This window comes from Alexandromys fortis, unplaced genomic scaffold, assembly GCF_014885135.2.
Source record: "Alexandromys fortis isolate MF-2015 unplaced genomic scaffold, M_Fortis_MF-2015_v1.1 scaffold_20, whole genome shotgun sequence".
NCBI lineage: Eukaryota > Metazoa > Chordata > Mammalia > Rodentia > Cricetidae > Alexandromys > Alexandromys fortis.
In genome coordinates, this window is record NW_026067903.1 from 5,619,286 (window position 1) to 5,645,695 (window position 26,410).

The 26,410-nt window shown below is 43.8% G+C and overlaps 1 protein-coding gene across 1 annotated transcript in view; it reads right to left on the minus strand.

Annotated features, from left to right (window-relative positions):
• Vwa3b (von Willebrand factor A domain containing 3B) overlaps window positions 1-26,410 on the minus strand; it is a 168,776-nt gene that overhangs the window by 18,305 nt on the left and 124,061 nt on the right. Inside the window, 3 exon segments of the mRNA XM_050134599.1 lie at window positions 8,142-8,343; window positions 9,543-9,593; window positions 15,276-15,394. Of these exon segments, the coding sequence (XP_049990556.1) occupies window positions 8,142-8,343; window positions 9,543-9,593; window positions 15,276-15,394 (372 nt within the window).

Genomic DNA, 26,410 nt, shown 5'->3' on the forward strand with positions numbered 1-26,410 from the left:
TTAGAGTGAAAGAATTGAACAACTAATTGAAGAAAAGGGAAACTTTTCAAAAACTGTACATACAACTAGAATTCCTAAGATTCTAGATGGCGTCACGGCTGGATACAGACCACTTAAGAACCATGGCCCAAGCTGCTGCCTTCCCAGAACTATGAGGAGATTATGCTTTCAACAGAGAAGTCAACCACAGCCAACATCTCTGAGGGGCAAGTGTGAAAACACAGGGGTTTACAGAAACACAGAGGCCTACCCCACCCCTCCATGGCAAAGACAAACCCTTAGAAACGCTACCTCACAGAAAAGAAATGCGTGGGCTATGGACTGATTGTCCAAGCCCTCACTTCCCCTGCTGGGCAAACCATCCTACTAGAAGGCAATGGGCCACCCTTTTCCAAGTTCTGGAAGAAAACCCCCAAAATTCAATCTAAATACCAGTAAGCCATAAATCAAATCAAAGGGCAGCTTAAACATAAAATCATCTCCCTAAGTAGAAGCACCTCCCTTCAGTTCATCCTGGCTTAGGAAGCTACTCAGAAATGTACTCCAGCAAAAAGAAGGAGCAAAGCAAGTAAGAGCACCAAGAAACTCTAGGAGGCAGGATTCAGTCCAAGAGGAGCAGGGAGAGAAATCTCCAGGGAATAGCTGTGTGCAGTCAGACCAGCAGGAAATCTTGGGGGTGGAGGGTAAGGACATAGGAATCCTGGAAATACATACAGATATGCATACATACACACATATGTAAACCTAAAGCATATAAAAGTCATTTAAATACAGACAAAAGTATAGCCTACAAATGGCCTCTGGAGGATGCGTCTAGACCAGGACACAGACACCACATCTCTGCGTGCTGCCTGCCTGATTGAATAATTGGGCAGCATCTCTTGACCTTCCTAGAAAACCACATGCTCTCAGCCATCCTTTAGCTTTCTGTTTCTGTCTGGAAAGATATGCTTCTGCAGTCTAGGAGACAGCTAAGCCTCATGTGTACCAGGACACGGATACCAATGTGTTGCTCCAGAACTGAGAATATGAGTTCTATAGATTTCTCAGCCAAATATCTTGCAGGCAAAATTCACTGTAAGCATCCTTGTAGAATATTCCAGTCACTGGGAAAACTGAGAGACTGGAACATATCGAGTCAAATCAGTGATGGCTTAAAAAAAAACAAAAAACAAACTCCACTTTGATATAAAGTTTACAATCTCTGTGCTTCTTGACACCCATGTTCACATCCAAGACCAAGTTGGCTGCCGGGAAGTCTGCCTGCCTCCGGACAGACCACAGCCTGCTATTCCAAAGCCACGTGTGCACAGCAGTTCCAGAGAGGCTGTTGTGGCAAGTTGCTCCTTAGAACCCATGTCTGAAGTCTTTCTTCAGGCTCACAGTTAGACTATCACCATTCATTTAACTCGATTCTTTTTACCTTTGGATCCCAAGCTCTTAATGTTCCAAGCAGAAAGCCATGGATTAATTTTTCTTTTATGTTTTTAAAATGCATTTAGAGTGCAGATCTGTGAAATCAGTTGCCTAAAATACCAAGTTCTTTTCTCTTTTTTTGCCCCATTGTAATTCTTCCCTTGTCTGATGTGCATCTGATGTGCATCAGCCTTTAACTCTATGGAGATCTTCCTCCACATGGGTGGCAACAACGGGAGGGCCCCAGTGGAGAGAGTGCTGGCTGTCATTTTAAATGCCACTAAAGCCTTTCCAAATGGCTGAGAGTATTGTTCCCTTCAAACCGTCCAGAGACATGACCAACACTGAAGTACCAGTGATTCCCATTTACTCTTCAGGTTTCCAACTGCTCCTGCCATTGGCAAGCGTTCCTTTCTAGTCGATTCCACAGCATGTAATTTTATGGAAAGGGCACTCACATGGCTTCCTCGGTGGTATTTTTGTACCTCAGCATGACGGACGAGACTCACAGACAAAGCTGAGTCATCAAGGAAAAGCACATATCAAGGGCCTGCATCAATTCGACAATTTGTGCCTCACAAGCAAAACATGGGCATCCCAGGGTAGAAAGACAGATCATCAGGGCTGTTAGACAAGCTGTCCCTACAGCGGGAATTTTGACAACTTTTCCCCAAAACTTGATAGCCAATGTTTTTGAGCTGTGCTGACGGCTTTAGAGATGCTGCATGGTCCACGACAAAGAAAACCTTAGCCTATCTCTTTCTTGCCTCAGCTCACCTAGGTACACGCTCAAAATACAAACCAAACACTGACTTCTACAAAGACATCCACAGGATGCAAAGATTGGAAGAAACAGAGAGAGCAGAAAATACTGGCCGGCATAGCTCTAAGCTTAAGCTTAGGCCCCAAAGAAGAGTGGCTACAGGGTCCGCAGAGGAAGTCAGAAGAGCAGCGGCCACGGAGAAAAGCTTCAGCCTTGCCTTCAAAATCCAGAGAACTCCTTGATTTACTTTTCCAGATTCAGTCACCAGGTGATGTATGCCAAGATCCCAAGAGATGCCACCCTCCTGCCATGCCATGGCTTCTTTCTAGTTCGTGTTCTTGGGATTAGATTTGTAGGAACAGAACGGTTCCTAGATATTCAGTGCTTTTCACTTTCCCGTTCAGTAACAGCACGCTTCTGCAGCAGCTGTAGCCACATGCCTACAGTTTTTTAACTACTACTAATCTCCACTTCAAAATTATGCAAAAGAACTATCCCTAAATGTTTCTGTTCTCTGGAATCCCCAAACTCTACCATACAGAGCCCCAAAATCGCTCCAGGAGCACCCCTAGTTTGCTTTGTAACCCCTGCCTTGTCCTTCGGTCAAGGAGGTCTGTGACTGCTGTCATTAAGATAATTAATGCTCTGACCTTTCTCTCTAGGGGTCCCAATTATGAGGCCAGAAATCTTGCAAACTGTCTTTATGAATAATATTACTCCATTCAGAGGCTTAGTGAACGGGACAGAGCCAGTGTGACATGTTCTCCGCCTCCCTCCTTTCCAACCCTAAAGACATCCAAGGTCTTTAATCCTTTAAAAATGGGCTCTGAAGAGAGAATGAGGGAAAAATGTAGAGAAAATGTAGGAGAAGAGGCGGTAACTCCTGACCAGATCTGGGAGTCCACTGATGGTGTCCGTGGTGTGTTCGTCTCAGCGTGATTCCTCTCTCTGTAAACTCATGGTTTTAACAGAGGGTAGATAGTGTGTCAAAGAATGAGCTCTAAGCAGGGTTTCCTTAGTCCTGGAGAGGAGGTCAAGTCTTTTTGCAAAGGTTGTCTCCAAACAACAAGTTTGCCCATCCTGCTCAAGAGGGACTTTTGTTCCTACCCCTTTCAGAAGCTGTGAGTACTTAGCTTGGCTTTTCAAAACCAGAGGGAGGTGGGGGGAGGGGTGTCTCTAAAAGAGTTGTCTTCTCTCCTCCTTGGGGAAGGGGATACCTTGAGGAAATAGCATGAGAAACAAAGGTCCCCCAAACCTCCCTGCAGCTTCTACTTCCCTTTGGGGTGCTGTTTTCTGAGCAGATTATACACAGGGAGTTGGCTGGTCTTTGTACATCCCAGTCAGCGACACTTTGTGGACAGCTACTATGATGCTTAGGAAAATGTTATAGGGATGAATCCCTAAAGAAGAAGAAGACTGGCCATCCTCCCCTCCCCCCCCAACACCAGGGACAGCTCTGGGCTCTGGAGGAGACAATCTCTGAAGGCAAGACTTCCAGCCCACTGCTCTTAGCAACTTCAAGGGCTATCATGAAAAATAACCACACCTGTTTGCTTATTAAAGGGAAAAAGTACAGAAAGGAAAACCCCAAATGTCTCAACCATTGAGAGCTGAAAGTCACTGGCGCTTGGGGACCGCCACGTGGATGTCATTGATGTTCCTTTTGTGCCACTGCCTGGCATGGCCCAACACCAGTTTCCTGCTTGATGTCTGTTTCTCATGTAACTCCATGGTACACAAATAAACCCTGGGTCTTTAGGAAAAGCTCCCAAGACATCTGCGTCTCTGGGCTAGTCTCCCTCCACCCACTCACCCCCTACACACACTCTCTGCTCTTCTCTGAGGGCCCTGCTCTGTGTACCCAGACACGGCTCACCAGGGACCAGACCCTGTTTCTCTTACTGGTTCTGGAGCAGCAGACTACAGGAGGTACTGACTGAGAACAGAAAGGAAAAGGAGAGAAAAATCAGGGCAGCAGTCTCCCTGTTGTTGGTTTCTATGGTTTCCACAGTCCCTTGCCGTTGCTGGGCTCTAGGTTTGCCATTCTTTCCTGTGGCTGACCCGGACGTCCATCGCCTGAATACAGCCCTTGCACGGATGCTCCTCTATGTGGACTGACTAAATGGATTGTTTTGTTCCCTGCCTGGGTTCCACGGATATGCTTTCCACACTCAGTGCTCGTACTCCGGATAAGTGGGTAAAAACCATCCCCAGACCCGTTTATGGTGCTTGGGCGGCATCTGTGGCAGAGCACAAAGAGCACCTTGGCGGCGGGAGAGTGCTGGGGTCCATCCAGTAAGAATCTTCAGTGAAGCCTTTAGTGACAACGTGGATGTGGCTTTTGCCACCTTAGAGATCCTCGAAGTTGACATCTTACTCCGGAGCAAGATACCAGGCAGAGGATTTCTTCTGGTCAATGGCATTTGTGGTGTGTGTATGCACATGTGTGTGTGCACGCACGTTTATGTGTGTGTTCTCCTTTCGCACATTTATGTGTGTGTGTTCCTCTTCCTTTGATTTCTTCCAGTGACAGGAGTTCCTGGGCAGCATATTCTGCTAGGAACTCTAGCTGCTGTGGTCACTCCAGTGATGGCCACGTGTCCTCTTTGTTATCCTCTCTCACCCACCCTTCCACCCCTCAGTCTGTCTGTCTGAGATTCTTGCTCATTTAGGCCATCACACCTATGCGTGTTCCAGATACTAGCTCGGCACTGCACTGCTGCCTGGGGATCATGTGGCTGGTTTTCACATCTAATTTTTTCTCAGATGACGATGTCATTATTGCATAGCCCAGACTTGTGTCCTCCCGTCTTCACGTGAGAGGTCTTATACTATCAGAGAATGTTCACAGCACTAGGGAACCAGCGTCCCATCAGATCCAGATGTTAGCATAGCAGACAGATGTTTTCACGGTGGCACAACAAAGGCTCACAAGCAGAGTTAAGGTGTGATGCCTCTTACACTCTTTAAGAGGGAATCTGAAAACTGTAGACAAAATGGGTTGTCATGCACAAAAACAATTGGTACAGTTACTATCTGGAAACAAAGATACTATACATATTCTGACTTCACTTTATACAATTCAAAGACGTTTTCTTCTAGGTCTCCATACCCAGCATTCCTCTGACACACAGTGTCCAAGTCACCACCTGGCATAAGGTCCTAGGTTCAAATGGTCTCTTCCCCAGTTGCACTTTACCCAACTCACTCACACCTCTTTCCTTTGTGAGTTTTCCTAACACTCTCCCCTGGAAAGTTTTTCCTAAAGTAGCACACCAAGTTCATCATTCATAAAATCCATGGGCTCCAGATTCCTCATTTGCCATGCCTTTGAGAAGCAAACACATGTAGCCAGCTGTGTGACTACATCCCTGAGGCTTTGTCCTGAGTGTTGATGACAGGTTCTCAGAGCTTTAAAAAGATTTCACGCTGTCGAATCACCCCAGGTGGTCAAGGCCACGGGGATAAAGAGAGCTTTGGATCTTTCTAGCTGTGGATTCTGTAGGATTTGCTATGGGAACAATCTGCATTTCTTAGGAAAATGCTCAGAACTGTGCATCTGAGCTTTCCTAGACCAGGCTCCCACGGAGCCCACAGAAAGTCAGTGATCGTTCCCCAATGCCCTTCACAGCCCAGCTTTGGGGCTGTAGGCTTAGCAAGGGAGAGTGAAATCTGTAATTACAGCAATAAGATGGTGCTGGTGAGAGGAGTTTTAAGCTTTTCAGACTTAAGGTTTCTCATTATATGGTCAGCGAGACAAGCTGGGGATGTCATAAAACTGGTGGATTATGGATCGCAGGGGAAATCATTAGGCATTCAAGCACAGAATATGCAGGATGCTTGCAGATCAGTAAGAATGGTGGTTCTCAGCTTACAGTCATCCATCCATCCATCCATCCATCCATCCATCCATCCATCCATCCATCCATCCAGATGGTCAGGGGAAGTCTGAAGGTGAAGAGCAAGACCAGACTCCCTGGTCATAGTGTTTGTAGCTCATCTCCTTCCCTTACCATCAGAAAAGTCATGATGCTGCCCCAAAATCAGGAGCCAAGGGACAGCTACAGTGAATGACAACGCCATTGCAGCAGAGGGTAGGGAAAAGCCGTAGGTCTCCAAACTTGACCACGTACTCTAGCTGGTCCAAGCAGAGTGACCTCAATCTTCGGAATACACATGAACATTTCTCATAGATCCATGGGTGGGAACTTTGACCATTATTGTGACACATTAAATTCAGGGGTCTTAGGAGTTGAAAGTTTGTTCTTCTCTAACTTATAATCATTGTTCCAAGTCATTGCCCTTTGCTAAAAGAATCTAAAAGAAGACTATGCATATGTATGAAGAGGTTGGAATGAGAAAATCCATTACTGGGATCCAATAATTCTCTCTCTCCCCTATCCAAATGAGAGCAGGACTCACACCTAACACTTTGGGGATGCTCATAAATATTTTAGATAGTAAACAAAGGGATAAGAAGGCAGGAAGAGGAAGATGAAGAACATTCTCAGGGGAAAGTAGGGAGTTCATGTTTGGTCCTCTGGATTCTTAGGCGTCCTTTGGCACGAGCCAGTCAACAGAGAAATGCTGGTAGCCAGAGGGAGCCTTATCAGGATGCAGTGGATGCTTCCGAGGAAGTCTCTTTGAACAACAGGAATAGATGCCTAACGCTTCACGGTACCATTTTTTTTTTTCTGCACAAAAGGTACAGCTTCTCACATTAAGGGGAAAGTGCAATTTGTGGAGTAAAAAAAAGAACGAAGGAAAACAATAAAAACAAAGGGACCGGAGAGATGGTGCAGCAGCTGAGAGTGTATATTGCTTTGGCAGAAGAACTGAGTTCAGTACCCAGCATCCATGTTGGGTACCACACGCACATGTAGAAACCCAAATGCAGATACACATGAATAAGAGTAATTCAAAGCAAAAGTGAGACTCTAAAATAGTGGCTATGGGAATTAAAGCCAGGCAAACCCTGCCTCATTTGACGGATCCTGAAATTAACAAAAAAATCCTGCATGGCAGTAGTCCCGGAATGGTTTTCAGACCTTTGTTTGATGACTATATGGAAGCTGTCTAGGATTCTGGATGGACTAGCCCACATCTACAAGCACCTGCATGCAGTCAGAAAGGAGCATTCTATTCCAGCACCAGTGAGCATGTTCTGTGGTCCACAAATGCCACTCCTAAGGCAGGATGCTCACAAAATAACTGTAAGCACCATGGGATTCACAAGAGCAAGAGAAAGAGGCAAAAACAAAACAACCAAAAAAGGCAAAACCAGGAGACTGTTCAGAGTTAAATACATCCTGTATATATCCACCAAGGTGTTGGTCTGAAGAGTCAGCGAAAGCACAGAGACTGCATGAGATAATGCTAAGTTCAAGGCAGACTATAAAATACTAAAGACTCCCTAAGTATAAAAAAGAGAAAAGATTTATCTGAGGAGAAAAAAGGGCCAACAGGAAACCCTCCAAATGGCGCTAGCTGGGCAGCGAGGTGGTGAGCTGCTTTCTTTTTAGGTTTGTTTTCTTAATGTAAAAACAGATGCCATTTTTATGGGCTTTCAATAGTAAAAACATAAATGCCCTTTTTATCTAACAGCAACCCAGTGAGCTTTAATATTCTTATTATAGAAATAAGAATATGAATGCTGAAGGAAATGTGAAAACCTATCCAAGACAGCATCAAGATTAAGTAGTTAAAAAAAAAGTCTCAGGTGAGTACTCTGTCTGGTTTGGATCAGAGTCTGGGCATCTCATCAGGACAAAACACTACTTTTCGGTGTTGTGTCTCAACTCAAAGATCCCTTATTCTAAAACTAAGATCTTAAAATCAAATAGTATTTCCTTCTTCTTGCTTATAAAATCAGTATGTGGCGGGTGTGAGGAAGAGGAGGCCGAGGCAGGGAAAGTAATGGTGAGAGCAGGGAGGCTGGGGTACAGAGAACTCGGGGACCCACCTCCTCCAGAGTCTTGTTCGTGCAGTTCTTCCTGGCAGCCTCCTGGAGCTCCATCGCCTGCTGGATGTACATTTTCCCAGCCAAGATTTCGTTCTCCAGCAGCGACAGCTCTTTCAAGGAAATGGGCCAATTCAGGCGCTCCAGGGCTTTGTTTAAAACTGCCTTGTTTTCCAAGTATTGCAGGGGCTTGATGGCGTCCAACCTGAGAAACAAAGAAAGAAGGCAACAGAAATGAAAAGATTAGCAGAAGAAGAGAAAAATGTATTCAGTTTCTCAACAAATCTCCTTAGACTCATCTGTGGACACAGACATCAGGAGTCCAACTCTCCAGCCCCCAAAGGTCCCACTTTTCAAGATTAGTTATACTTAGAAATAGTCCTTAGAATGGATGAAAAACACGCCTGGGCACGGTATAAAGCCATGTTGCTATATGACGGAGGTCCCCCAATTACATCAGCTGGTGATATGGCCATCTTAGATCATGTTCACATGGGGGGGGTGGCCAACAGCCTACTGACCCATTTATCAGTTTGTACAGCTGGAGGTAAGTAATTATCATTTCCGGTGGTTTGTTTGTTGTTATTGTTGTTTGGTTTTGTTCTTTGAGTCAAAAATCTTCTGATGTAGCCCAGGATGGTCTCAAACTCATGAGTCTCCCCACCACTAGGATTATGGGCAATTGCCATCACGCCCATCCAGCAGCCAATGGTGAGGACACGGCGAAGTGAGAACGGGAATGCTCCTGCCGAGACGGTGGGACTGTGCAGTAGTGTGGCTGCTGGCAGCAAGCCTGGAGCTTTCGCAAAAACTGAAGCAAGAATTACAATGTGATAGACCTATATATGCTAGAGAAATAAAAGTGTGTTCATAGAGAAATGTCCGCTCACGTGAGCACAGTGGCGTTCTTCATAACAGCCAAAAAAAAAAAAAAAGCAGGAACTGAAAGGTTCTTCAGTGGGAGTAGATAACCAGTGGTGTGTGTGTGCGCGTGCGTGTGTGCCCGTATGCGTGTGTAAAAGATAACTTTCTTAGTGCATGCATATATGTATACATGTGCATATATGCTACAACTTTCATGGGCTTTGGAAATATTAGAGTTATTAAATATTAAATATTAAGTACTAGAAGACAGAAACAATGCCACGTGTGTTCTTTCTTTCACACGATATATCATGAGAGAGGTTCACAGAAACAGAGAACAGACTGGAGTCAGCGGCGACTGGAGAAGACAGTGATGGGGAACACCTGCTTCATGGGTATGTAGAAGTCTTTTTCTCGGGGGGTGAATGTTTGGGGGTTACACACTCTAAACACCACTGGACCCCATGCTTTAAAACGGCTAGCTTCAGTTACATGAATTTCACTGGCATTTCGAAACTGAGGGGGAATGGAATGACTTACTTCTCTTTTTCCTCTTGGGACAGTGCTTGCCAGACGATTTTATTTAAGCGTCTGTTAAAAAAAAATATAATAACAACAATTTAGGAGCAATAACTTGTTTTAAGTAAAAAAAAAAAAATAGTTGACCTCAGGCTCTGAGAGGGATGACAAAGGGGAGCCCAAGCCAGCTGCCAACCATTATTGGACCGCACCGCTGTCACCCACTTAAAGACATCTCCTCCCTAAGTAAGCATCACTGAGGAAGCCTGGCGGCTGGGTGGGAATTGTGTCAAACACTAAGGAAGTCTTTGCTCTCAAGTAAAAGCTGCAAGCAAGCTGGTTCTTACCATCTCTGCATTAGGAAGTTTCTCATTGGTCAGCAAGATGGTACAGCAGAAAAGGATGCTTGCTGCCAAATTTGATTTCCCAAGACCCACGTGGGAGAAAATAAAAGCCGGCTCCCTCAAGTTGCCTTCCACACATACATTGTGTGTTATGATACACACCCACACACACACACACTATTAATGCAATACAAATTACATTTAAAAAAATAATTTTAGGTGCTACAGTTTTCTTTCTAAGGCAAATGTAAGCACTCTTAGCTTGCCTTCTGCAGACACTCTTCTGCCTGGACTCTGAGAGCAAAGGGGAGCTAACGGGACCATAAGCCGTACATTCAGAACCCATGCAGTCTAACCACCTTGTCTTCTGGGTGGCAGCGCAAAGAAGGGCACACAAAACACCTCAAGCATCCACCTGGCTAGCTGCCAGTGGGGGAACTGAAGCCCCTCACTGGCCATATCCTCACAGGGAAGCCACCTGACTGAGAGAAAAGGGCGATGAAGCACTGGCTCCTTTCCTTGTACCCAATCAATGATGCTCCTTTCAGTGGACCCAGCCCATTCTGTGACACTATGACATCACCTTGGGATTTGTGGACAGCAGGGGACAGAACACTGACTCCAAAGCTTGTGGAGTAGGGAACATTGCCTTCCACAGGAAGTGCTCCTCTGACCACTGAGGCCAGTTGGCATTAGCACAGTATGCAGAGAATATGCTTGGGGTGGACATGGGCCTGGAGGGGCTGGGAAGGCAAGACAAGGATGGCTCATATGGGAGAAGAGCCATAGCACTGGGGCCCAGACCTCAGCTTCTCCCATTCCTGGCTTAGACTTTGGACTAGAATGGAGTCAACTTTTCTGTCAACTCAGGTTGACAACAGAATACCCCCCACCCCCCGCAGCCATGAGGACTCTGCAAAGACTTATGTGCATAGCATATATATTGTGTCTGGCATTGGCAAAGAAGTGATGGCAAAAAGTCAGGAAGAATGGGGCTAGAGAGGAAGCTCAGCCATTAGGAGCACTTGTTGCTCCTACAAAGGACCGCAGCTCTGTTCCCAGCCTCCACATGGTGGCTCACAACCATCCATAGCTTCATTTCCATAGAGTCTGATGCCTTCTTCTTTCCTCCACGGGCACCAGGCATACACATACACACATATTCAGGCAAAGCACTCAGAAAACAAAATAAAACAAATGGATCTCAACCACCATGAGCCAGGAAGAAAGAAGTAGGCCAGCTCGAGCTTTAATCTTTCTCGAAGGTTTAGGACCTTTGGGTTCCATTAGGAAATTAGGTTTCTTTAGTCACTTGGCTCTTGTAACAACGATCAGGGCTTCTAAGACTGTTTGGTTTTCTGTGCTTTTCTTAAAATATATCCAACACTCTCTTCAATCAGACTTGAAAGCAAACTCAGTGTAGCGCGGAAGCTGGGCGAGCAGAAGAGGGCTTCAGCACAACACAGACCTGAGGTCAAGCTCAGCCCCCAGCTCCACCTGGCTGCTATGTGATCCTGTTGGGCAGAATCCTTTGAAGCTCTGCTTTCTCAGGGATAAAAACAAGGCTAGTGGCATCCATCCGTGGCTTTGAGAGGACAAAGAAGAAATGTATGTGAAGTACCAGGAGTACCTCAATGTTCCTCTCCTCTGGATGGATCAAAAGAAGGGTGAGCCTAGAGACACGGAGAGGCCATCGGTAGAGCAGGATTACTAGGTCCAGTTAGCTAGCCTGGATTAAATTTGAACTCAATACTTTAGAAAATATTTCCCAGGGGCACAGATTCAGAACACGTGTGCCTCCCCTTGTCCACATGTTTTGTAACATCTCAATGCTTTATTGAGTTGGTAGAGTGATTATGGCAAAGCCACCAAGAGTATATGATGACCATTCTTCTGAGGCACCTGGAGGCCATTGAATGTGAGGGTCTTTCTGAAACTGGTCCAGCCCCTGAGTCCTGGCTGCTAGTTTGCATCCCTTGGATTGCCATAGCTCTAGCTGTAGCAAGAAATGACTTGCCTACAACGCAAAGTTTAACTACTGGCACATCATAAACCTGGCCAGCAAGAAAGAGTAGACCTTAAACGGAGTCATCGAAGCCCGGCCCCAGAACCAGACTAGAACTGAGACTTCTCCTGTGGATTTGAAGACTGGGATCTTGACTTTGGTGATCAAAAAAAGTTGCAAGAAAAACGCTGCCTCTGAATATGAGCAGCCCTAGAAACATTCAAGCTTTTGTTCAGACACACAGAGCCCAGACTCTCAAAATCCTGGAACTGAAGGACACCCACCCATGGACACTGTGTCAAAAATAGCTCTTCTTTATATACCATCCTGTGAACTTCCATTTGCTTGGTCATCGCTAGCTTGAGTGGACTTATGGATGTATAAATTCATTTATTTTCAAAGTGATGATGGCTTACTTTGGAGGGAAAACATCATAGAGATGTGGCAGCGGATGCGGGACAGGATACGTGCCCGTCACTCATCCTTTGCACACCGTGAGAAAGATGCACATGGGAAAACACAAAAAAGGGAACTGGCATTTATACAAACAAAATTCTTCAGTACTACTGAATTCAAAGGCTCAGTCCTGTATAATATTGCTATTATTAATACTAATGGACATAATATTAAATAATTTAACATACACACCAAGACAATAAACCCAGTATTAGTTAAATGAATAAAAAATATTAAACATCAACTATACTAAAGCTAATGTCATTAATGTAAAGATAATTATTACTGAAAGTACAAGTTGAAGATCTCTTATCCACAAGTGTTTGGGATTTTAGATTTTGAACTATATTTGCATGCACGTAAAGAAATATCTTAAGGATGGGACCCAAATCCAAACACAAAATTTACTTAGCTTTCCTATCTCCCTCACACGCACAAGCCCAGAAATAAATGTGTGCCCAATTATTAGTGCATGCACCAACATGTTCACTGTGGTCTTTCCCATGAGATCAGGAACGGGATTTACTGTATGTGGCATCATTATGGGCACTTAAAAATGTTGGTGTCTAGAACATCTGAGGTTGGGAACTCTTAGGAGGTTTTGTTCAACTTGTAGCAACAATACTCCTCTAGCATGAGCAGAAGAGTTTTGGAGAGTTACTCGCAGGGACAGATCCCTCACTCTGTGTTTGGGCTTTTTTCTCAAGGGAGTGTGGTTCTGCCTGGGAATAGAGGCCTCCCTCCTTTCTGAGACCCTCAGGAAGAGGTGGACATGGTAGAAGGAGTCAAGGGGCCACTGTGTTGCGCACAGTCACGGTTATTTTAGGCTCAACAGATTCAGGGTGGGAAGCAGATCCACGCGGAATGCTTCTTTTGTGTGACCTGAACAACCCTCCCAACAGCCCTGTGCGTGGGTTCTGCAAATAAGTCATCTGCTCTCAATGCCTAGACGTAGGCATTGATCTGGACTAAGGACAAGACACGCAAGCACTGTCTGACCTCTAAGCTCTAGCCTGCGCCTCTGTACCCGATGTTTATAGGCCAAGTGATTACAGAACTCAGCTATCTGAATATTTCAAGCAAATGACATTAGAATTTGAATGGAATTTTATTGCATTTGAATACCCAAATCAAACTTGAACATTTTAATAATGAAACTGGAATTATATCAAATCTGAATGAATTTCAAATAGCCAGGTGCATGGGCCTCTGCTAGAAATACATGGGAGGGGAAACAAGGCTGGCTCAGTTGTAAACTAGTGGACCAGAATATCAGTGAGCTCCAGTGGGCAGTGCACTAGCTAAGAGTGTGACAGGGTACAATAGGGGAGTAGCTAGAGGGGGGATGTGGAGGGGATGTCCTCTCTGAGGAGGCCTTTAGGAAGAAGGAGCAGTTGAGGGACAGCAGAATAACAGTCCCTTAAAGGGAGGACTTCATGAAAGCTCCAGTGAGAGAAGGAAGCTTAGGATAGGTCATCTTGCTACCAAGATAAAAATGGAGGACAGAAAGATGCGGAAAAACAGAAAGAGCATCCCTAATCCAAAGACACCCTAGATCCTAACCTTTTTGAGTTCCAATGTGACAAGTAGGAAATCTTATCTGTGCCATAAAACTTTTACTTCTGGCATGAAATTATTTCAAACAGTGAAAAAAAAATGTTTGGACTTGGGCCCAATTCCAAAGGCAACGCATTTCATGCATAGTCAAGTATTCAAAGATATGGAAGAAAACCTGAAATTCTCCTGACCCTTTTGTTCTGGATAAGGGGTCACACCCTGTGCTGACAACTTTATAAACACCACTGATGGGGCTCACATGGGGGGGGGACCAGTCCTTCCAGGAGGGCAGTGAAAGAGTCTGACGTTAAGAAGACTGAAGAGCCATAAGTGGTGAAGAAAGACCTTTCTGTGGATTGTCTGTGTGGGCAGGAGTCGGGCTCTGAGTACACACTAAGCCCGCCTCACCCTGAGTTATGATGGGTGGATTAGTGGGGACCTGGCCACATCACTAACCTCTAATCTCTATGTATCTTATTACTTACACTCTCATGTATCGATAACTAAAACCCAACCATGAAGCTTCCAGAATCTAAAATAAGCTTTCCAAAGAAGCTGGGCACTTTCAAAAGTCCCTTAAGTGTGCACATTAAGGGTTAATTCTAGGCAGGTGTGCAGGTCATGGGAAAAGGTGACCGACAGGCCACCTGTCCCCAAGGAAAGTCTCCACCTTTTGAAGTGTTTGAGTGTAGAATTCTCTCAGTAGTCATCTTAATTATCTTCTTGATATAAAACATGTAAAAAGTAATCTATATTATAGAGCTACCCCTCAGTGTTCGTGAGGAATTGGTTTCAAGATCCCCCTTTACGGGCTACAGATTTATCAGGGTCATGGGCACTCTGTTCTCGCATGACAACAGCTATTGGATTTGCATAGAATCAAGGCAAACCCTCCCAGACATTGTAAGTCACATGTAGATGACTCCCAAGACCCAAGATCGTGTAAATTCTGTGCACATCCTTGCTTTGTATTGGGAGGAATGTGACAAGAAGCAGTCTGCCCACGTTCGGGTCAGACACCATTGGCCTTCCTGGTTATTTTTGCTCTGTGGAGGGCTGAGTAGAAGAAGTGGCTATGTCTCCACTGTGGCGTTGTTAGTTACTTTTCAGTGTTATCCCAGGCCGATGTGATCAAAGCTATTGCGGTAGGAGGAAGGAAATACGAGATTTCTATGGAGTTTACGACGGGAAGGGGGCTTGTTCCAAACTGTTGGAAAGATCAGCTCAGGAGCCTAACCCAGCACCCAGTACGACCACACGTGAGCTAGTGCTTTGTGTCGATACTGTGCCATTTTAAAACTGCTATTTCAGACGAAACAATCTAAGCCAAAACAAGAGAAACAAAAAGCCAAAGCAAATTATCTTTCGAGAGCTTTGGCGAATAATACTCACATTTCGTAGGATTTAATGGCCTGTTCCACGTTTTGCTTGTAGATATTGAATTTGACTCCTTGGGGGTTAATTAATATCATCTTATTGGTGTCATTGCACATATGTGCCAGAGGGGAAACCTACACAGCAACGGAGACAGAAGGGAAAGTGTCACTCGACGGCTTCACGCGAGCTCTCAAATGTATATTTATATGGGTACATGCCTTTCTGACTATAAAACCCATACTGGAAGTGCAGAAAAGTAGAACGTAGCAATTCTTAATAGTAAGAATAAGAAATATAATTACTAACTTTTCTTTTTCAATTTTAAAAGATACATATTTTCAAAATCATCACCGCAAAACCAACAGAAGAAAACCCAAAATTGTTTCAGGGGACCCTTGTCATCACCGAGTGTTATCTTTAAAAGCTTCTATTAAGTTGGTAAGAGTAGGCAATAAGAAATTTTATATGTGTATAACTATACATGTTATATATAAAATTATGTTTGCTTATGTGTATGTATGTGCACCACATACATGACTGGTGTCTATGAAGCTTAGAAGAGGGCATCGGGGCCTCTGGAACAGAAGCTATGAGTGGTTGGGAATCATGTTGGTGTTGGGAATCGAACCCTGGTCCTTCGTGAGAGCAACAAGTGCTCTTAACCACTGAGCCAACTCCCCAGTCCCACGAAATTACTTTTAATAGGGAAATCATTTTACTTTCAATCAAGGTTATGAAGTTCATGCCGTTTGGTTCCCCAGCTTCTGAAACTGTGCAATAATATATTAAGAAACTAGTGCAAAGATGAAAGAAGAAACTCTATATGGATATAGCTATAAAAACTGAAGAGATGTAAAGAGGTGAATCAGGAGGAAGCTGTGGGTAGCTGACTCTGTGCCCAGCGATAACATGGCAGTGAGAATCTAACTCCCAGAGCTAAGTGGGATTGTGAGTGCACTGGAGAACAAGGGTCCAGGTTGGGCTCAGGTTAGCTGAGGTGACTGAGTCCCTCATCCTTGGAAGGAAGTACTAATTGGCAAGAGGGGACATTCACATAGCCTCAGAACCAAGAACCAAGCCTGGGGAGAATATCAAAGTACACACATCTTCTACATCGCCTTTATCTACTGCAAAGAAGGAACTCTTCCTCCCCCTTTCTCAGCTGCGCTCAGCTGGGGCTTTGCACTCAGCCTATTGTTTGGTGTCAATTGGGCTGAGCCAAGACAAACAGGAGCTCATTGAGATTCTAAGTGGGTGCAATATTTTTTGAATCTTGGAAGAATGAAATTGGAACTGGAATAGAGGACTGATTTTCATAGATTGAACAAAGTTGAAACTGGGCGTAATCACTTAAAAAGAGCTCGTGAAGTAGGGGCTTATCGAGGTCCCCACAGATAAAAACACAGAAAAATGGGTGGCAGAGAGGGGGATATACGGATAGCTATTGAGAAGCTTCCGTGTACAGTAATAGCAATGTCGAGAGAATACAAAGAGGAAGGGCACACAAGAAGCGACATCTGACGGCACATGTGGAAGCTTCACAAACGTGGCTGTTGCGAAGCATTAAGCTGCAAAACTGAAAAACGGTCGGAAAGACACCATTTGCTGACAATTGACGTCGCTGCTGGCCAGAGTCAAGCTGTTTGATAAGAAAAGAGCCAGACACAGTCTGTCTGTGTGTTCTGGGGAATGGGAGGGGGTGTCTGGATCCGAGTACAGAGGGTGCAGCTGTCGGGGGGATCTTTTTTCACTGGGTCAGCTCTCACAGCAGGGAAGGGAGAGTCTGCGGCCAATTCAGAGGTTCAGCTGCTAACCTGTCTCAAGATTTAACAATAGCCTGGCCTCCCAAGTCCCATTTTCAGTTTCCAGAACAAAGGTTGCACCATTTTGAATACTTTTTAACAGTAAAGTTTGAGGTTAAAAACATGGCTTGGTATTTTTGTATTGAGGCATATACAAAAGCTCCAGTTAAAGATTACTTTTGAGGAAGGAGGAAGGGGAAATTGGTCAAAAAAGATGACATGGGGGCTCTTTATATTACTCGTAATTCCTTAACTACCTTTAAAAGTGTCTAAAACAGGTCGGACAGTCATGGCGCACGCCTTTAATCCCAGCACTCAGGAGGCAGAGGCAGGCGGATCTCTGTGAGTTCAAGGCCTGCCTGGTCTACAAGAGTGAGTTCCAGAACAGCCAGAGTAACACAGAGAAACCCTGTCTTGAAAAACCAAAACAACAACAACAACACAGAGTATCTAAAACATGCATAACATTGGGTTTTAACCTATCAAAAGTAGCTATGCCTAAAACTTGGGGATTCCAGGAGGAAGACAAAAGTTTAATGACTTTACTGTGTAAGTATTTTAAAATACATATATTCGCCCTAGAATTAAATCACTAGGACCCAAGTGAGCAAAATGGTCAAAGATTTGGAAAATGGAAGAGAAAGGCAGGGAGTGAAAAGCTTTGGAGTTTAACCAGCTACTGAGAAACCACACAGAGTCAGCATGCCACTGCTGAACGCGCCTTTCAAAGGGAAGGAAACAGAACAGGAGGCTAAAGGTGAAATGACTGGGTTTTGAAACTGAAGATTGCATAAGTGTGTAAAAAAATAAAATAAAATAAAAAGATGAAGGAGAAAGAAAGAAAAAAAATCAGCCCTCAAAATAGAGCAGTATCACAAAAACTTGAAAAAAAAAATCAATGCCAACCAAAATGAAAGACATTTATACTTCCCGTGGCCCGGCAGGAAAGCACCCCTACAGAAGTCTGTAAATCTCTCTCCTAGTTTACCAAGTCTAGTGGACAACGATAAATCAGTACTAAAAAATGCTAAGTCAAAATCCTGACTCTTGACTTCATCTGCTCGACTAAAGGCAAGTTCCCTCTTTGGTACTTCCCTCTTTGGTAGATACAGATCTCATGCCTGGCTTGGCCATCACGGACTTGAGTGTAGCTGTTCAGATTGTGTACCACCCACTCGCCTTCCTTTCTGCATGCAGGATTGGGGGGCACAAAGGCATACTCCACACCTTCAGTCTTTTGGTCTTAGTTTACAGCATGGTGGTTACTTAGAGGCCAGATGATCCACCCTCTTTGTGATGTCAGATTTAGAGTCACAAGGGACATTCCAGAGTTTAGGGGATCACAGTCAGGCTGCCTAGCATCTGGGAAGAGTGAGTGGGAAGGGCAGTGAGATTCACGAAGAAGCTGAGGACTCAGTTTGGGAGAGAGTAAAGGGATGCGATCACAGCCTCCTTGAAAATGACTCCCTTCATACTTTTATAACTTAGAGGGGGATCCATCCGGACAGCATTTGGGAATGGGGAGAAGCCTAAGGCGCCATCTACTTTAGTTCTCTGAGGCGAAACTAGAGTCCTAACCAAATTCATACAACTACCCCTTAGTGACAAGATTCTAACTATGAGAGCGAGCAGTAGACTAGAGGGGCACGTGGGGGTAAGTTTGTAGAGTTGGGGGGGGGCATAGAGAGATGGATAGAAAGATAGACCATAGAGGTAGAAATTTCTAGAATTTATGGGTAGGCAAAATTGGGCTGATAGTTATAATTGTTCTTCTCTTACATGTAATACCTTGGACCATTAACTGGAAAGCAGGTTCAAGAAAAAACAACAACAACAACAACAATTGATCCCCACTCTCTGCCAGGAATAGCAGAGACATTCTCTACATATGCTCTCCTTCAATGCCGTTATAGACAAACACATTTAATTGTAGCTTTTGTTATATGGCCAACTATACTGTCTGCAAAATGGAATTTCTTTGTTATTTTTATGTTTGGGCATTTTGCCTGTGTGTATGTCTGTGCACCATGTGTGAGCCCAGGGCCAGCAAAGACCAGGAGAGGGTGTCAGATCCTCTGGAACTGGAGTTACTGGTGGTTGTGAGCCACCAAGTAGGTGCCAGGAATCAAACCTAGGTCTTGTGGAAGAGAAGTCAGTGCTCTGAACTGCTGAGCCTCTCTCCAGACCCCTTTAGTTGGCTTTTATATAAGAATTGCTTACTGGGGGTTCAGTGAAATGGCTTAGTGAGTAAAGGCGGTTTGTACAATCCTGTCTACTTCAGTTCAGGTCACCAGGGCCCACGTAAAGCTGGGAGAGCATCTGCTCCTTTCACCTCTACATGTGACCCGTGTGCCCTACCCTTATAACACATATGAATTCCAAATTGCTGGTATAATATATGTACTAAACATAAACATATAATAAAATATGCATAATATGTATTGAATAACATGAAAGACTAAAACAGTTTGATATACTGTAAAATATAATTAAGTTTAGATTCTGCCAAATTTGCCTTGTTAGAAATTGAGGCAAGGGACAAAGGAAGACTTTATCTGCTGGGGGAGAGTTTACCAAAATGAGCAATATGAAAAGGATTTTTGAAGAGATTTATTTCTTTTTTATTCAAACACGGTAAAAATAATTGAATGTTGAAATGAAACCATGATGCTTTCACGCAGTAATAGAAAAGGTCAAGTTTTTGTTTGGTTTGCTTTATGTGTGCATGTCACTGTTTCTTAGTGACACCAGAAAGACAGAGGCCATGGGTACTCTCAGGACTCCATGCAAGTTGCCCCAAATGGGAGGAATAGCTCAATAAGTTGTCACAGTTTAACATGTCATTTTAAAAAGATATTTTTAAAGTTTTAATTATGTGTAGGCCTGTACATCTGTGTTGGGTATGTGCATGTGTGTGCAGGTACCCATGAAAGCCAGAAGAGGGCATCAGAGCTCCTGGAGCTGGAGGCATAGACAGCTGGGAACCATCTAACATGGACGTTGGAATTCAAACTCAGATCCAGTGGGACAAGCAGTATGTATCTTCAGCTCTACAATTCCTATTAGTAAATGTTATTAAAACTTATCCAAAAAATCATTATTACATGGAAACATGTTCAGAGCAGATGCTAAATGAAGGAAATATCATGTATAGTTATGTACACAGCTATTAATTTTCAACATAAATCAGAAGGAATTTACCTGATGACATTAGAAGTAGCAGAAGATGAAATTGAGAAAACTGTGTGAAATTGATGTGTGAAACTGTGTGAAACATTTCACTGTTTAATCTTGACCAAATTTATGAATCCCAGTGTTTTTCAATAAATCTCTCTGCACTCAGTGACAAACCAGGCAAGGAAAAGCTCTAATTGATGTGTCTAATGAAAATGCAGAGCTCCATGAGTCTCATGTGGTCATATTTCTGAATGCAGACACAATGCTATTCTAGAAATCGCCGTTGTTGAAACAGCTGAGCCCTGAATCTTAAGGGTATGCCCTTCAAATGGCAGCTTCTACAAGCTCTGAAGAACAAGTGAAGACAAGGTTCACAGAACTGACTGGCAAAGCGGTGGTCAATGAGATCGCTCAAAAACCAGGAAAGTGTGGGACTGTGGTGTCGATTGTCATTCACATTTTAGCTCTAAATTAAAAAAAAAAAGTCAGTCATCATTTGCTGGCATTGAGTGATACTGAGGGATGGAAAATAGAGCCTCAAAACTTCATGCTCAGTTTGACTTCGCTGAGGTTAAACTCCGAAGGGAAGAACAAAGGACATGTAGGCACCAGAGAAAGGTCTGGCCATTCCATGACTTCTTTTTCACATACCTATACTGTTTCATCTTTCTGTGTGATGAATATGTAAACAGCTTTTAGAATAACTGCCATTTAAAATTTTTCAACTTTCCATTCAGTAGATTTAAGTTTAATCCTCCTATATTTACTGTTTTTTTTTTTGCTGCTTGTTTGTTTGTTTTGGAGCCCAGACTGGTTTCAACCTCACTACGTAGCCCAGGCTGGGCTACAGACTTCTAGCAGTTCTCTTCGAACCTCCTGAATGCTAGGGATAGAAAAATCCTCCCGTATTTGAAAGCAGGAAAACATAATTTAAACAACATCCCTGGTCTCTTTGTAGCTAATATTCCTATCAGCTAAATGGCAAGATGAAGATTCGTCACAGGTTGCTCTAAGATTTAGGGCAGATACTTTAATGACATCAAATGTTTTTCTCAGAGCCTAGTACATTCTATTCATCATAGAATAGATTAGAGACCTCTTTGTGGTCCTCCAGGAATAAATGACAGAGATGCCGTAAAAAGGCACAAAGCTATGCATAGAGTCCAGAGAACAAGGCAGACGGCCTTTATGGGATGCTATAACAGACAAGATGAAGAAGATGATGATGATGAAGATGATAGATGTCGTCGGCTCTACAATAATTCAGGCTAATCTTCCCAAATTATCTTTTTTAAAGGCAATTATCAATAAAGAGCTCTGAATTCTAGGCTCATCTAATGGCTAAAGCAATTTTATTCTGCGTATGACTTAGTGATGAATTCATCTTTTTGAAAGAGCTAAGATAAAATTATCTGGCCTATTTTATATCTTGTAATGAACAGTTGCTAGGGCAACCTTTCTGCTCAGTATTTCATTTCCAAGGTGACAGATTTGCTGCTGGTCCAGGAAGCTGGAAAGCAAAACAGAATTGTGTTTCGGAAGAAGAAAGATCCCCCAAGTAAGCCATGAATGAAACAAAGACTCCTTACAAAGCTTCTTGGCCCATACAGATGCTGCCATGCATTGAACAGAGAGGAGCCAGTTAAAATTCTCAGGGCAGAGAAAAGATTCAGGCCCACCTGCTTGCCAGTTCCATCATCTTTTCCACAAAATGATCATGGCAAACTTAAAAAAAATCTCTCTAATAAGCTGGGAGATATTTTAGCATATTCTTTTTCTATTCTTCCCATTTACAGCTGAGGGTCTCTCCCAGTCTAAGGAACTATTAGGGAACAAAAGGTACAAATAGAAGGCATTGGGAGTTTACTCTTGGAGCCATTTTGCAATGTACACTACATTATTTACTATTGAAGCCGCACTGCTGTGCAACAGATCTCAAAACCTCTTCCTCCCGTCTGTCTAAAACCTTGTACTGTTTGATCAACAGCTCCCACAGTCCTCCTCTCCGCTCCCTCCCTGCAGCCTCTGGAGCCAGCACTCCACCCTATGTCCAGGGCTCCACTTTTTTAGACTCTCTATATAGGTGAGATCACGCACTCTCTTCATAAAAAAACAAAAACAAACAAACAGAAAATAACAGGGTCTGAAAAGATGGCTCGGTAGCTAAGAGCAACAAGCGCTGTTTTTACCCTGGTCCAGCCCTCAGCAACCATGTCAGGTGGCTGACACTATGGCAACCAAGTCAGGTGCCTTCCCCTGTCCTTTGTGGGCACTCTACATACATGCACATACAAACAAACACATATGCATACACATATAAAAAAATACACATTTTTTTAAAAAAATCACAAGTAAGCAAGGTATTGGATATGATAATTGGCTTGAATTAATCATGTCACATTGTAAACTAATATCAAGTCACCACATTGTGCCCTGTAAACATATAAAGTTAGGATTTGTCAAAATAAAAGTTAAAAATGTAAAGACATAAACTCTGTTTTGGAGATGAGATTGAAATGCATTATGGTCTACCTTTATCATCATCTAATTCCTGCCTTTCTGTTAGTGATGAAGGGTGACTTGCTGGGCACCGCACTATCTTGTCTGTATACTTGGGATGGGGATGGACGGCACCACAAAAGGCGCCAAACGCAAGTGTCCATGGGGAGATGTCCACCCCCTTCTCTTTGTCCTTGCTTTCTGGAAGTGAAACACTAGAATGTTCTCCTAAATGTCAGGATCCTAACTCCTGCTCCTCCGGAATGTTTCTGTTGAAACAACCAAGTCTGGAATCTAGCTTATACTCGAATACAGTGTAGCCGTTCTATTGTGGTATTTTCAAGCAAAATTGACTTTGTTCTTGTTACTTCTCCTCCCCTCTTCTCCCTGACACTCTGTGGCCCTCCTCCCATCTGCAGCAGCCCCATTACGTGTCACGTGCATCTTTGTGCTCTCCTGGCCCTTCTGTCCTTCCTTGATAACGTTCTCCTACCTAGCTTCTCCTATCTAGTCTCATAGTTTGTAATTCTTCTCCCATCCCTTTATTTACATACTGTAAATATTAAAAGTCAGGATCAATGGTGGTTTGGATGAGATGCCCCCCCCACAATCTCGGTATTTTGGTTCCTTGTTAGTGTCATTATTTGGAGAGATTTGGGTGATGTGGTCTGGCTACAGGAAGTATGTCGTTTGAGGCGGGCTTTGAAATAAAAAGCATTATACCACTTGTATTTTGTTGTAGTTGTTGTAGTCGTTCTTTTCTCTGCTTTGTGCTTGCAGTACAGGATGGAGTGCCCAGCTTCCTGCTCTGGCCACGCCTGCTGCCTGCAGCTTGCTGCCAGAGCCGTGCCTCCCCACCACAATAGACTCATCCCTGGGAACCATAAGCCAAAGCTTCCTCATTCTCAAATTGCTTCGGTCATGGCCTTTATCACAGCGACAGGAAAGTAACTGATACAGGATCTGCATATGAGAACATGTGATTTTTGTCTTTCTGAGTCTGGGTCATGCCACTTAATATAATACTCTCCAGATCCATCCGTCTCTCACAAATTTCATTTTTCTTTAATATCCGAATAATATACCAATTATTAAACACGCCACGTTCTCACTATCCCCTCATCTATTGATTGACACCTAGGCTGATCCCGCTTCCTGGATGTTGCAAATATAGCAGCAATAAGCATGGAGCTACAGGCAACTCTCTGGTAGGATATGAAGTGCTCTGGGTTTTTACATTCAGGGCATATCATAGCCCTATTTTGAATTTTTTAAGGACCATTTCCACCACCTCCTCCCCCCAGCAGTGATTCAGGGTCCCCCATCCTTACATCTTTGCCAGCATTTAGGGTCATTCATTTTTATGATGGGAGCCTTTCTAACTGGGGTGAGAGTGAACTATTAAAGTGGTTTTAATTTGCATTTCTCTAATGGTTAAGGATGTCTAGGGCTTTTAAAAGTATTTTTTATCCATTTCTGTTTCCTGTATAGTTAACTTCATTTCATGATCCCATTTCTCAATAGACTGCTTCATTTTTTAATTGTTTCAGCTCTTTATATATTGTAGACATCAACCTCCTATTTGAAGTATAACTGAATTTTGTCTGAAGTACAGCAAAAATTCCCCCCCCCACTCTGTGGGTTGTGTGCTTATTCTGACGATGGTTTTCTCTGCTGTGAAGAAACATTTTAATCTTACGTCAGCCCATGTGTTGATTCTTGGGCCCATCTCCTGTGCTGCTGGAGTCCTGGCCAGAACAGTCTTGACTGTGCCTATGACTTGAAATGCGTTCCCTACATTTTCCTCAGGCAATTCTGGCGGTTTACATGTTAAATGGAGGATGCTGATCCACTTTGAATTGCTGTTTCTCCAGGACGAGAGCTGCTGGTCTAATTTCATTCTGTTGTGTGGCATATCCGGTCCTGCCAGGACCGTGTTTTAAACGGTCTTTCTCCCCCTGTGTGTTTCTGATGCCTTCGTGTGGGTGAAATCTTGGGAATCTCTGGACATCTCAGCCCCACACCATTCAGTCCCACGGATGTGACTTCACACAGCCTCCACCTCTGCCCGGTGTCGTCACCGAGTCATCGGTGTCCGGACTTGCCTCTTGACTACCACGGCTTCTTAGCCTCGCATCTCCAGACTGCCTTTTACTTAGGCAGCAAAAAAAGCCAAAGTTGACTTTTTCCCATGATAAAATCTCTCCTATTTTCCTCACGACAGAGTTGAAAATCCTTAAGCTCAATTAAAGTTTTACTTTGTCCACACATACGTAGAAGCTGGAGGACGACTTGCAGAAACATCTCTCCTCCTTCCTGCTGAAGCCAGCAGCCTTCACACACCAAGCCATCTCACTGGCTCTTACCTTTCCAATTTGATGGGGAGAGGGGTAGCCAATTAGCTTTCAAATGTTGTATATTTCTTACCTCATATATCTGGTTACTACTAAAGTTAAATATTTTTGTGTGTCATTTTGGCTTTTCTCCCTTCTATCTCAGATTTCTCACTGAAATATTTATCATGTCTATATACCTTCTTGGTGAAGATACGTGTGTGTGTGTGTGTGTGTGTGTGTGTGTGTGTGTGTGCGCACATGTGCATTCAGGCTAAATACCAGTTTATACACATACTGATATATACTCCAGCAAGTATATTAATAATGTAGTTCTTATAACATACCTTCATTGTATATGCTACAAACATTTTCTTTTACCTGTTTTTTACTTCATATACTTTTATGCAGAATGTCATTTTTATTAATTCTTTGAGTGTTTCACATGATGCAATTTGGTAACATGTATGCCCCTCCTCTAGTTCCTCCCAGGTCAACCCTCCCTTCCCCACCTGCCCTCACTGTCTTCTAAGCCCACTGAGTCCAACTGTGTTGCCCATGTACTCTTGGGTGTGAGGCCATTCACTGGAGCATGCTCTGCCTACCAGGGGCCATCACCTAAAGAAAAGTAAGAACGCCCCTTCCAGCATCTATCAGTAGCCAATAGCTCCTCAGCTAGGGGTAGGGTTCTGTGCCCACCTCCTCTGTTGATGCTGGAGTGTGGACTGGTTTGAGCTCACACAGGTCTTGTATAAGCTGTTAGAACTACTGCAAGTCCATGCAGCTGCCCTGTGGTGTGTGTCTGGAAAAGCCTGTCTCCTGGCCGTCATCCACTGCCTCCGACATCCCTCCTCTGCACTGGTCCATTTCAATGTAGTTAGGGGATAAATATTCTCTTTAGGGCTTCTTCTTTTGATCATCCGCTTGCATTCCTCTAGCCCGCCACATGTGCTTGGGAGAACTTTCCATTCCAATGTATCTCAAGTCATTGGAAGACTTACAAGAAGGGATGCTATAAGCCCAAGGAAATTCTGCTTCCAAGAGGAAGTCATTAAACAGGTTTGGGCCAAATAAATCCCAAATATATGAATGAAAGAAATGCACAGAACTTGAAGAAAATGTCACCAGACTTTCTGGAAGAGATGGCTCTCACTTCGCCTTTGGAGCCTTGAGGCAAAAAGAACAGGGCAACCAGGGCCACCCATAACCTGCAAGGTGAATGACAACAGCCAGCAGGGTGACACTGATCTCCATCGGGCACTTTTAAATGTGACTAATGGAGAACGGCGTGCAACACCGAGAGCAGATTGCCCCACTACAATTAAATCAAAGAGGTAGG